This window comes from Chiloscyllium plagiosum, chromosome 10 (genome assembly GCF_004010195.1).
Source record: "Chiloscyllium plagiosum isolate BGI_BamShark_2017 chromosome 10, ASM401019v2, whole genome shotgun sequence".
Taxonomy (NCBI): domain Eukaryota; kingdom Metazoa; phylum Chordata; class Chondrichthyes; order Orectolobiformes; family Hemiscylliidae; genus Chiloscyllium; species Chiloscyllium plagiosum.
Genome location: NC_057719.1, coordinates 64,997,628 through 65,011,860, shown reverse-complemented (window position 1 = coordinate 65,011,860; position 14,233 = coordinate 64,997,628). Strand labels below are relative to the sequence as shown.

Below are 14,233 nucleotides of genomic sequence, written 5' to 3'. Positions count from 1 at the left end.
AGTATAGTTAGACTTATTATAAATATGGTGCATCAAAACATCTTTTAAAAATTATATTCTAAGTCCCCTCGTACTGTTTTAGCATTATGATTATTTCCCATGTCAAAAGGGAAGCTAGCTATTTAGTTCACAGGCCTCTGCCAGTACTACTTGAGATGGGAAGAAGATAACCAGGACAGCAAATACTGAACTCTCAGACTTGTTCTTCAGAATCAGTTGTTATGGTGTAGAAGGCCATTCAGTCCTATAAAGTCTGTAATACACCCCAAATGAGCATCTTATTTCGTGTCATTCTCCTGCATTCTCCAAAACCTGCACATTATTCCTTATCAAATCACTATCTATGTCCCTTTAGAATGACTCAACTGAACCTACTTCCACCACACTTTCAGATCCTACTTGTTAAAAGTCTTTTCCCCATACTCATTTGGCTTCAGTACTAATTATTTCATCACATACTTTGAGTTTATTCACTGTTGTGGTATAGAAAAACATAGCTAATACTTAGGCAAATACGTATAGTTCAAAGTGAGAGGAAATCAGCTTTATATCCTTATGCAGCTTTGCCTTTGTGAACTGTAGCATGCTGATGACACATTGAGGGTCACCTGTGATTACCTCTGTATCACAGAGATGATGATCACTCTGTAATGACTGGTGACCCACTCAATATCACTTGTGTCTCACATTTGGATGCAGAATGCATTTCTCATGCAGGGTGCTATGACCACAGATAATTTCAATCTGTACTGTGAAGGTGAAGAGTGTGGTACTGGAAAAGCATAGCAGGTCAGACAGCATCCAAGGAGCAGGAGGATCAATGTTTTGGGCATAAACCCTTCATTCCTGACCGGCTACGCTTTTCCAGAGCCACACTTTTTGACTCTGACAGCCAGCATCTCTATTCTTCACTTTCTCCTGTACTGTGAATTGATTAATGCAATTACCCTTTAAGGTCCTCACGGCATAAGTACAGCACACATACCCAGACAAAGACTTATTCCCCCACCCTGCATGTAGTCGCAGCCATTTTCCATTTTCATTGTGCTTTTGCAATTTGCATGAGGATGGAAGGCAGCAGGGATCACATTTCACAGTGAATCACAGACTCACCCTAGTAATCCAGAGCTCCTCACCTAAGCCTCCGTGTTGCCGCCTTCATTTCACTCTCTGTTGATGCCATCAGTGCTGAACTTTCACACATTCACAATCAGCCTCTTTCATTTACATCTTCATCTCCTGACATACCTGCCTGAGCCTCAGTCCTTTGGCTTAAACACACCAAGCATTATGCTGCACTCCTCCCCTTCAACTTCCTCCCATGTGAGGTTTCCCACCCCCCCCACCCACCATCAAGGCCAGGATGATTGTGATCATTGATGAATACCCCTCCCTCCTACCCTACCCCCTCACAGTCATCCATATCCTCCAAAGCATTATCATTACCCACCCTTATATGTTTGTTTAATTGCCCACTCTATAATTATTGCTCACTCTGCAGCCTAGCACTGTCTCTAATCTTCAGAAGTGACTTCCTTAAATGTGGTCCCTCTTAGACAATCTTCACTTTCAATAAGCAGAGGCCAAGGACTGACTGAGGTCTCCAACCAAACGACATTTGCAGACAAGTGACTGACCTCTGTGCAGTTCTTCAGCTGAATTACTACAAATTATCAGACTGATTGCATTCAGACTGTCACTAAACAGACCACTCCAAGAGTCCAACTGACCATGTCCAAACCTGTGGGCTGAGATTGGATAGTGCCTTGGACTGGTAAGAGCCCCTGACTGACAACAGTCTACCTTGACTTCACCGAGGCCTACTCACCTTAGACTTTGAGACATGGCCATTTGGTTGAAGCATATGTAATGTGTTCGCCTCAAACTGATGGCAGAAGATGTAGGAGTGAGATTGGCTTTGCATGGTGCCATACAGCAACATGTCCACTCTCTTCATCACAGCTAACAATCAATTCAGACCACCCAGTTTTGTGTCTACATTAAATAGCAAAGCAAGACATGAGTAACGGAAGCTTGAAAGTACCGAATGAAGCAGCAAAGTTCAAAAGGCAAGGTGTAGCAGATACACTGTGACAATTCAAGTAGGTGCAAAGTGAATGAGAGTTAAGTGAGCGAGCAAGGGGCCATAAGATTTATTCTGGTCCAATTCATGAGATGGGAGCTTGTCCCTGCAATGAAAGTGGCCTGTAGCAGCATTAAAATGCAAAATGGCAAAGCACTGTAAGGTGCATATTGAAGTGGAGAACCAAGTTCTAACTGAGTTGAAGATGTGCCAGAAGGATGTGATGAGACTGGTTGGTATGGTGATCAGGTTTGCAGGTGGTCACTGCCCATGGAGCATACCTTGAGATATTGGGGACTGCTATCCTACTCATTGTCATGCTACTGTTCAAAACTTGGTTGGAAAATCGGACTGTTTCATTAGAATTAAGAATCTCATTTTTCAGAACTTGCCATACATTTCCAACTGACTCGTCACATTGTCCACACCATTCAGGGCTTGGAAAATATAGGCCAAAGTAAGTATTTACTTTCTTGATTATTTTCCTGTACTCTACTACACATTTTCCAATCGCCATCCCTTATAGATCATCTTTATTTTCCTCACTACCTTGTGTTCATATACCTTTTTCCCTGTCCCATATCTGTTTCTTGGCCCTCCTATGCTGGTCCTAAATTGCTTCCAGTCCTCAGACATAGTACTATTTCTGGCGTTCTCATGAGCCACTTCCTTTTATCTAATGCAACCTTAACTTCATCTGTTAACCACGGTTAATCCACCTTTCCTTTTGGGACTTTCTGCTAAAATGAATGTACATCTTTTGTACACCTTGTAATATTTCTTTAAATATTAGCCATTGTTTGTCTACAATTACACAATTTCGTCTGTTTTCTCAATCCACCCTAAGAAAGTGCCCTTCATACCTGCAAAAGTTTCTTTGCTCAGATTTAATGTCCTGGTTTCAGAATTAACTATGTGGCATTCAAACTTCAAGCAATATTATATTGTGTTAAAATATAGTCACAATTAAAGGTTCCTTTACAGCAAGGTTATCTCAACAATCCTTTTCTCATTACACAACAGCAAATGCAAAATGATCCATTCTCTAGTTGGCTCCTCAACATAATGTTCAGGAAAACCATCTCACACATATTGATCCTCCAGAGCATTGCTACTGGCCTGTTTTACCCAATCTATATGCAGAGTGAAGTTAGCCATTATTACTGGATTTCCCATATTAAATGCACCCCGAATGTCCTTATTGACAGTGTATTCAACATTATTGCTACAAATTGTTCCATAAATAAAACACAGTAATGTTTGTCTCCCCTCATTGTTTTCTTAGCTCCACCCAAACTAATTCTACTTCTTGATCCTTCAACTGAAGATCCTCTATTACTAATGTACGAACATCATCCCTTATTAGGAGAGTTAATTCACAGTAAGGTGGCCTTTGTGCGGAGCTGCAGGAGATGGAGCAGGTGCTGAACGGGTATTTTGTATCAGTGTTTACTGTGGAGAAGGACATGGAAGATATAGAATGTAGGGAAATAAATGGTGACATCTTTAAAAGTGTCCATATTACAGAAGAGGAAGTCCTGGATGACTTGAAACTCATAAAGATGGATAAATTCCCAGACCTGATCAGGTGTACCCTAGAACTCTGTGAGAAGCTAGGGAAGTGATTGCTGGGCCTCTTGCTGAGATATTTGTATCGTCGATGTCACAGGTGAAGTGCCGAAAGAATGGAAGTTGGCTAACGTGGTGTCACCATTTAAGAAAGGTGGTAAGGACAAGTCAGGAAACTATAGACCAGTGAGCCTGACGTCGGTGGTGGGCAAGTTGTTGGAGGGAATCCTGAGGGACAGGATTTGGAAAGACAAGGATTGATTAGGGATAGTCAACATGACTTTGTGCATGGGAAATCATGTTTCACAAACTTGATTGAGTTTTTTGAAGAAGTAACAAAGAGGATTGATGAGGGAAAAGCAGTGGATGTGATATATATGTATTTCAGTAAGGTGTTCAACAAGGTTTCCCATAGGAGACTGGTTAGCAAGGTTAGATCACATGGAATACAGAGGAACCTCAATTATCTGAAACTCGGATTATCCGAAGGAGATCTCAAGGTCCCGATAGAAACATGTCTTTCCCGATAGAAAGACGTGTTTCCAACACTGATCGTGTCTTTTGTTTACAGTGATTAAAAGTGAACTCGGCTTACTGAAATGCTGCCGAGAACAATCCTGGATCGATGGGAGTCCAGGCACCATTTCCAAATGACTGACCTCCCACCCTCCCACATTTATCCGCATGTATCCTAAACTCCCCTTCTCCAGATAATCTCTCCAATAGTGTCCTGAACAGGGCAAAGGTGGAACCTATCAAAACGTAGCAGTAAAAAGTTGTGTGTATGTGTGTGTGCACATGCATGCTATTTGGAGACACACCCACCCCCCCCAAAGGTGGCGTCAGCAGCAGCAGTCTTGTCACTGGTGTCCAGTCCAGCTGCCCTGGAGATGGGGCGGGGGTGGATGGACTGGGGGGGAGCGATGTTGAACAGGGTTGGGGGGGGGGGGGTGCGGGCTTGGGGCGGATGGGGGCCAGGGGCTCACGAGCGATGTGCTGCTGCCTAGTCTCCTGAATGGAGAGCGGACTTAACAGAAAACTCTGAGCCCCAAAGGAAAGGCATTGAATCAATTAACCGAATAATCAATTGTCCGAACAGAATACTGCCCGCCCATTTCGTTCGGATAATCTAGGGTCCTCTGTACAAGGAGAACTAGCTATTTGGATCCAGAACTGGCTCAAAGGTAGAAGGTGTGGAGGAGGGTTGTTTTTTCAGACTGGAGGCCTGTGACCAGTGGAGTGCCACAAGGATCAGTGCTGGGTCCACTGCTTTTCGTTGGGAGGTGATGGCCTCGTGGTATCTTAATCCAGAGATCCAGATAACATTCTGGGGACCTGGGGTTCGATTAGCATTGCAGCAGATGGTGGAATTTAAATTCAATAAATACCTGGAATTAAGAACTTAATGATGATCATGAATCAATTGCCTATTGTTGGAAAGACCCATCTGGTTCACTAATGTCCTTTCGGAAAGGAAATTGCCGTCCTTACTTGGTCTAGCCTACATGTGATTCCAGACCCACAGCATTGTGGTTGACTCTGAACTGCCCTCTGGACAGTTAGGGATGGACAATAAATCTTGGCCTAGCCAACGATGGCCTCATCCTGTGAACGAATAAACATAATATTACCTAGACTTTAAAACTACTTAATGTATGGATAGGCTTGGCATCTGAAGAATTTTATAGGAATAACCTTATAAGCTATCGAAATACTGAAACACTCAGAATATTTATTTTTAAGATAACAATGCTAACAACTAAAATTTCAGCTAGTTACTTATGGTTCATTTAATTGCAACCTTTTCTTCTGAGAGATTAGCAATCGATTCTTTTGCTTATTGGTTGGTATGCTAATTGAATCATAAAAGACTAACTAGCAATTGTAACATCAACAAATATGGAGACCAGCAAAATATTACACCGTCTAAGTCGGAGATCAAAATAACAATGCAACCAAATAACACATTCCCAAGTCCACAGCGAATTATTGAAAAATTTAAAGGCCAAGCTGCTCATTGAATTTAAATCTATGTAAACATACATTTATTTCCTTAAGAGTACAAGGGATAAAACTAATCAAAAGAAGTCTAAACATAACACAACAGTAGCCACAAATAGTGGCCATTATTTTATAGATTGCAATATATAGCACACTACTTATGTATTCATTATAACAATAGTCTGTAGTCATTGTAAATATTAAGATCCCATTTTTATCTCCATGAAAAATCATAATTGAAAGGAAACAACTAGAAGGAAATTATTTAAATAATTATTTGGTTAATGCAGAACTTAAATATTGCTAAATGGAATCAAGAAATTGAATTTTTCCATCTTCTACTCGTCAGAACTAGAACCCAAGAAATGAGAAGTAGGTGTTGATTGGTTGGGCCATCATTAACATGGAGATATAATAAGAGCAGTTAACTGTCAAAGTTAATTCTCAGACCAGGCAGATAGCTCCTGATTGTTCATTGTGTTGCTGTGGGGATGATGCAGAGATTGACTGTCTCATAACCCTTTTTTGTTGTGAAAACATTGCAATCTATGTATAAATTTCTTTTGCCTACATAAAACAGGGCCCTGTATATTTATACATGTAGCTTCTAGCACATGCAAATACTTCACATTGTGAGCCTGACTGATGATCTGAAATCATTTTTTAGTGTAATTTTTTATCAGAGTCCAAATTATTTAATACATAATTTTCAATAGCAGAAGCACATGTAATGGTGATATATTTTTCTGAGGCTTGCAAGCACGGGTTGGTTGAGAAGAATTGATATGTTTCTTACTGCGAATGGTCAATAGGATGTACTGTCTCATATATTCCACTAATTATTGGAATGTATGGTCTACATACCTGGCATCATCCTGGCAGTGAATTCATATATCCCATTACTTACCTGTACGTAGGCTGTGAGGTGTGTATAAACTATATATTTAACATTTTGAATTAGTAATGTGGTTTTCTGTGTGTTTAAAGTTAATTTCTGGAGTCATGGTGATTTCTTTTAACTGTTTTTGAGGCCTTTAGGATTAATGAGTTTTTGTGTGCTTTAATAGGGTTTTATGACAAAACAAAATAAACAAACTCCAATTTAGAAAATCAGAGAAAAGCTTTAAGCTTAAGAGAAATGCCCATAGCTGAGAGAGAGATTTTTTTTAAAGTTTTACATTGAATTTGAGGGCTGCTATGAAATTCTTCAATGAAGATGCTTATATGGACCAGGGTTCCTGAGAAATGAATGAATATTGTGGAACTAGATTACCATAGAGTAAAGAATTAGTGATAGTCTGGATCAGAATTGTTGGGATAAAACCTTGATGAGATTTCCTAAAGTTGGACATGTTTAGGCTAAAGTATACGATAGCTCCAGAAAGTATATGCAGTTCCAGTCCGTAAGTTAGAGTCACAAGTTAATTAATTCAATCAAGGTTATAGAGACAGGGGTTCTGGTGTAAATATTACATAAGTGGTATTTTCAGGATCTGTGCCGGAATGTGTTTTGGGTATTTTATAAAAGCTGTTCTATTTGTTCCCCATTATTTTATAATGGAGTGTTTTGAAATTAATGGAACAACACAGCACAAATGAGGCCTTTTAACAAATCATGCCTGAGCCAGCATTTTAAAACAGTTAGCTATGCAGTTCTACTCCAATTCTCTTTTCTCTTCTCAGTAAATTGTTTCTTTTCATGAACATATCCGATACCCTTTCAAAAGTTACTTTGATTTGATTTGATTCTATTCTAACTTTTTTCAGACATAAGTGCATAAAATAATTTTGGCCATCTCCTGTCTGGTTCTCAAGCTAATTATCTGATATATGGATTCTCTAATTACTGATGCTATCAATTAAAATGATTTTTATTTATTTACTCTACCAAAATTCTGCATCATTTTCAACACCTTTAGTAAATCACTCTGTAATTTTCCTTGCTGTAAGAGAACAACTTTGACTTCTCTGGTTCCCTATCAAATCTGAAGTTCCTTATCCCTGGTACCTTTCCAATAAATCTCCACTGTAGAGTCTCCAAGGTCTGACATCCTTTCTGTGCTTCCTGAAGGTCTAGCAGCGTTCCCAATGCTCGAGCGCAGTACATACATTTAGCAGCATTTGGTGCTAATACAGACACATCAGCTGAATGGATATTCTCTCGCCTGTCTACCAAAATTGGCTGATCTCATAAGGCTGTATCAAGGTTGATTTATTTTCCAGAACTGGTAGAAAGAACATTAGTTTTTTTATGGGTAATTGTATTCCATTTAACTAAGGTACAGTACCACGGTCCTTGACAAAAGCAAGTTTCAATTCAATAAACAGCAAATTGATTACATAATTGCTTTCAAATGACTTGTCTCATTCAATATGTCAGTCAGCTCTGGCTGATAGACCAGGCAATTTAAATATTAAAAATCAGAATACCAGAGTGATTGGCTGCAACAATGATTTCTCAGGAGTAGACTTGTCATTCTTTAATAAAGGCCACTTCATAAATTTCTGACATTAAGCTCTGTGGTTCCCATAAACTGTAGTCACTTTTGTTCCATGCCAGTGTCAGCAACAGTTTCATCATCTGCAAGAAATAAAGGGATATTCAAGAGTGTGAATCAAATATCCAGTACCAGAATTTCTCAATAAACACTGAATCAATGTGCTCTCTCATTGAGATATGCAGACCAGGAAGGTCATGGGAACCATTCCAGAAATATTCTAAGATAGTGGGAGTGCCGACTGGCATCATCATTCCTGGAATAGGGAGAAGAAAAATCAGCTGAAGTTACCTTTGCTAATCATTTTCCAGTGACCATTGCCAGAAAGGCAAAACTGGGTAAAGGAAAGACCTACCTCAGTTTGCCTACCAATACATGTTGTTTTTAAGCATAAACTGAAAGAATGGCTAATGGCAATGTTCTCTTTCGTGATAAAAGCAGATGCAAAGTGTTTATTTAATATCTTAACCATGGTCTGTGTCTCCAGAAAAATACTCCCTTTTTTTTACTTATCATTCCCACCCTTTCCTTTGACTACACTTTTATTACTTATGTACTGAGAAAAGTCATGCATTCCTTTTCATGCTATCACCAATCTATTCTCATACTGTATCTCTGTCACTGTGTCCTCGGATTCCAGTATCAATCACTTTGGTGTTGTAATTATACAGATTGTGGCAATATAAAAGCAAATTTTTTCTTCTTTCTTTTATTAAGGTCATAACTTCTCCTGTTCATTTTACTTGATCAGCATATTTTCAGTTTTAATTGTAATTTGAGCTGATACTTGTGCAGACATGCTGGACAAAATGCACAAGACAATTGAAAATGAACATGTAACACTACATTATTTATTAAGGTTGTTGTGACATTATGTACATGATAAATAATGGCCAAGCACAAGTTATAGATAGATCTTTGGTCCAAAATTTGTTCTGCCTAAACATGGATATGTTCACGATAACTGTAAAGACGTTTATTAACTACGAGCCATTAAGGGCTCGATTTAGGTTGGTCACTGAATGCAAGTTCCCTTTCTCTTCACACCTATATCCAATAAAGGAGGCTGGCAGTGAATGACAATATTCTGAATGGACAGTCAAAGGGACTATAGGTAATGAACATGAATTTACCATATCATTATCTGTAATAATTTATATATTCAGGGTAAGACTAAGTAAACATTCTGTTTCAAACACATGCAGAACAATAAAGTAAATCACATTTGTTTTAAATTAAAAAATGTAGGAATCCCACCTGGTTAAGACTCCTGGCAAACTGAACTGTTCAATTGGTTAAACTGATATTATTGATGTCTAGCCAAACTGGGTGGTTCAGCAGTTCTTCCCAGGCTGTTCTTGGCATGTGTTTATCAGAACTAATTAGATCTAAATGAGAATGAGGAGAAACCTATTTGAAACTTAAAGAATATTCGTGGAGGGAACATCAACTCAACCATTTGTTAGAAACATGTTGCTGTTTATCTTCTTAGTCCCATTTGGCTTAATTAAATTATAAAATAAAATCTGCAAGAACTGTAATACTGTAAATGAGAAACAATAATAGAAATTTTTGGAGAAATTCAGCAGGTCTGACAGTACCAGTGGAGAGAAATCAGAGTTAATGTTTTGGGCCCATTGGCCTATCCTCAGAACTCAGAACTTAATAAAATAAAAGTTTTACAGAACATACAAAATATTAAAAAAGATTATTTTTGGTTCAACACATATATGATTTTAAGTGACAATAGTATTTAATAGTACCTATGTGTGGTAACTTTGGAATGGTGGGACTGCTGTCATTTGTTGAAAGCTCCTGGTCTGTGAATTCATAAAAACTTGGATCATCCAGGAATACAGGCTTCTTCGCTTGTTTAATCTCTAGTGCCCTGGTCATGTAGGATTCTCCATTATTTCTCACCATCCACTCTCCCAATTCACTCTCCGATATATTATCATCTGGTCTTGATACTGCTAACCTGCTGATGTTTACCATGGCTTTGTTGCGATAGTATGCAGGGTCTTCACTTTCAAGATCAGTAGTTGATATTTTGCTCTCTCCTTCACCTCTACTTGGAGCTGGGGAAAGACCTGAGTTGTATGCATCTGCCAAAAGCTGGGAAAGAATGGTTTCGGACAGCCGTGGACTATTGTAGACAGTCAGCGACTGAGGCCTTGGAGAACAGAAAGAGCTAGAAGCAACAGAGTCAGAATCTAAATCTTCATTCCCAGATATTCTTCCTAAACTTTGGCATCGGATGCATTCATCCAGTAAGGAAGTCAATTGGTCTTTTGATATGTATGGGACACCATCAATCTGAAAACAAAAGATTAAGCAAGTCAACAATAAATTTTATCAACTATATTGAAGATTCTTTAAGGCATGCCCAAACTTTTATGCAATCAAAAAACACATAGATGAAACAGAAAAGGTAATTCCTTCACAATAAAATGACCTCCATATGAGAAACTCACTACAAAGTGGAAAAATTACAGCTGATACATGTTATCATAAAGTTTTCCGAATCATGTGATATAGCTGCTTACAGTGTACAGAACAGAATATGTATAAATAAGTGGTTAGACCCTGCTAGGAAATCAGTAGCATGTAAAAATAAATGGGATTCTGTTTCTGTTTAGTTAGCTCAATGCCACATCCTTTTTCAGCTCAAAAGATAAAAGTGTCATTCAAGTTGTCAATATTTTCTGGATATTTCATAAAATCCCTACAGTGTGAAAGGCCACAATTTAGATTAGATTAGATTAGATTACTTACAGTGTGGAAACATCAATATTTTCTGGATATTTCATAAAATCCCTACAGTGTGAAAGGCCACAATTTGGCTCATCAAGTTACACCAACCCTCCAAAGAGCATCACACCCAGGTATGCAGGCATCCCACATCCACGCACTCCCCCCACCAATCTCCCCTAATCCCCATACCCCTGAATTTCCCATGGCAAATTCACCAAGGCTGCACATCCCCGGACATGAGGGCAAATTAGCATGGCCAATCCACCTGCACATTTTTGGACTGTGGGAGGAAACTGGAGCACCCAGAGAAAATCCCCACAGACACAGGGAGAACTTGCAAACTCCACAGAGACAATCGCCCAATTAGCTGGGATGAGTGGGTTGTCTTATGAGGAAGAATTAGACAGACTGGGCTTGGTTTCACTGAAGCTTTGAAGAAAGAGGTATGATTTGATCCTCAATGGTCTTGACAAGGGGGATGTGGACATAGTGTTTCCTCCTGGTAGTGAGTCCAGATTGAAGGGACATTCTTTATAATTAGGAGTTACTCCTTTCGACCAGAGATGAAGCAAAGTTTTTGCTCTCAGAAGGTTGCGCAACTTTGTAACATTTTGCCTCAAAAAGGTGATGCTGACCATAAGACCATAAAACATAGGAACAGAAATTAGGCCATTTGGCTCACTGAGTCTGCTCTGCCATTCAATCATGGCTGATAGATTCTTGATTGTCAAGGGGTTCAAAGGTTATGGGGAGAATGGGGTTGAAAAATCTATCTATCTCAGTCTTAAACACACTCAATGACCTGGCCTTCACAGCCTTCTGTGGCTGTGAATTCCATAGATTCACCACCCTCTGGCTTAAGAAGTTTCTGCTTACCTCCATTCGAGAAGGTCTTTCCTTTACTCTAAGGCTGTGCCCTCGGGACTTCATCTCTGCAACCAATGGAAACATCTTCCCAACATCCACTCTGTCTAAACCATTCGGTATTCTGAAAGTTTCAATCAGATCCTCCTCATCCTTCTAAACTCCATTGAGTACAGTTCCAGAATCCTCAAACCTTCCTCATATGTTAAGCCTTTCATTCCTGAGATCATTTGCGTGAACCTCCTCTAGACCCGATCTTGGGCCAATACATCTTTCCTGAGATATGAGGCCCAAAATTGCTCACAATACTCTAAATGTGGTCTGACCAGAGCCTAAGAAAGCCTCAAAAGTACATCCCTACTTTCATATTCTAGTCCTCTCAAGATGAATGACAACATTGTATTTGCTTTCATAACCACTGACCTAACCTGTAAGTTTACCTTAAGAGAAACCTGGACTAGGACTCTCAAGACCCTTTGCACTTCAGATTTCTGAATTTTCTCCACATTTAGAAAATAGTTCACGCCTCTATTCTTCCTTCCAAAGTGCATGACCTCACACTTTCCCACATTGTGTTTCATGTGCCACTTCTTTGCGTACTCACCTAACCTGTCTAATTCTTTCTGCAGCCTCCACGCCTCCACAATACTACCTACCCCTCCACTTGTCCTTGATGGTGGTAGGGTCATTAACTATTTTTAATGTCAAGGTAGATGGAATCTTGTTAGGGAGAAGAATGTAAGGTTATTGGAGCTCGCTGGGAATGTGAAATTCTAAACACAAACAGATTAGCCAAACTGATTCCAGTATGTTTCCATATGTTTGCCAGTGAAAATTCCAATCAAAGCTACTGTTTCTAAAAGCCACTGCCTTCTGACTATAGCTCAAGTAGGTTTAAATAGACATATTCTAAAGCTTTTGCATGTCAAATGTGACCAACTTTGTTTGACAGCCACTCATGTATAATGTGCAAAATGGAAACACTACAATATGAAGAGTAAAGTAAGAGTAATGAAAGGTATGAATATTTCAATAGTCAGACATCAAAAATGACATTTTTAATTGATGTTGGACGAGCTTGAAGTTTCTTACAATAAGGAACATGCTTGGAAATGTGGTGGCCTGAGTAGGACATTTTGTTATATTTCTTCGTGGAGCATGACAGAGATATTATAAGTAAAGCCAATACCCTTTCTGTAGAAATGTATAAAAGTACAAAGTTGAGAGTGCGTTTCTGGAAAAGCACAGCAGGTCAGGCAGCATCCGATGAGCTGGAAAATCAACATGTCGGGCCGGAGCTTCCTGATGAAGGGCTTCGGCCTGAAACGTCGATTCTCCTGCTCCTCGGAAGCTGCCTGACCTGCTGTGCTTTTCCAGCAACGCACTCTCAACTCTGATCTCCAGCATCTGCAGACCTCACTGTCTCCTAAAAGTATAAAGATGAGTTCAAGGTCAGCAAGGAGAAGGTATTAAAGCAATTTGTTCCAATAATTTGTTTATTACAGGAGAATTATTAACCACAATGTTAATCTGCCATCCATTATTAACTGTTATAACCAAACACACTCAATGGGGTTTATAAGCTCAAAGAGAGAGCAAGAGTGTGAATAGTTATATTTCAATCAATTATCACATCTGTAATATTGACCCCTACTGGGCAGTTCTGGTGTTTCCTGGATGGGGTTTATGAGGTTGCTAATCTGATGTGATCTCATCAAGATGAGAAAAGGTCATCAAGCCGGTAATTAAGAAATTATTGTGAAAAATATTTTTCCAAGAAGAGTTTACTGGAGTAAATAAGGAAAAGCAAATTGCACTGCCGGAAGGTCAGGTTTCAAAGTAATTGGCAAAAGAGCAACTGCGGAGAATATTTCATGTACAGCAAATTATTATATTTTTGAAGGAATGCCTAACAGGATGGTGAAAACAAATTCATTAAAGCTTTCAAATGAAGTTGAGTAGAAACTAATAAAAAAAAAGCAAAAAAAAAAAAGTGCAGGCCTGTGGGGAAAAAGCAGGGTCATGGAACTAACTGGATAGTTCTGTCAAAGAGGTAAAAATAATGACTGCAGATGCTGGAAACCAGATTCTGGATCAATGGTGCTGGAAGAGCACAGCAGTTCAGGCAGCATCCGACGAGCAGCAAAATCGACGTTTCGGGCAAAAGCCCTTCATCAGGAATAAAGGCAGAGAGCCTGAAGCGTGGAGAGATAAGCTAGAGGAGGGTGGGGGTGGGGAGAAAGTAGCATAGAGTACCGAGTTTGTTTCACGACATGGTTGAAGAGCTTCAGGGCAGAGGAAATGACCTGGGAGTTGCAGTGGGAGAGGGACTCCCTGTGATTCTTGTAGAGAGAGGAGGAAAACTTCTTCAAGGCAGGCATCCTTGCAAGAGGATTCGCAGTAGGGTTAAAATCAACGAGGTAAAAACAATGACTGCAGATGCTGGAAACCAGATTCTGGATCA

At 39.5% G+C, this 14,233-nt stretch overlaps 1 protein-coding gene across 1 annotated transcript in view; it reads right to left on the bottom strand.

The window, feature by feature from the left end:
* Window positions 1-5,730: 5,730 nt before the first annotated feature.
* fsip1 (fibrous sheath interacting protein 1) overlaps window positions 5,731-14,233 on the bottom strand; it is a 392,839-nt gene continuing 384,336 nt past the window's right edge. Inside the window, exons 13-15 of the mRNA XM_043697966.1 lie at window positions 9,915-10,467; window positions 9,409-9,539; window positions 5,731-8,234 (exon numbers count right to left, since the gene is read on the bottom strand). Of these exons, the coding sequence (XP_043553901.1) occupies window positions 9,439-9,539; window positions 9,915-10,467 (654 nt within the window). The 3' untranslated portion in view covers window positions 5,731-8,234; window positions 9,409-9,438. The remainder of the gene's footprint in view (window positions 8,235-9,408; window positions 9,540-9,914; window positions 10,468-14,233) is intronic.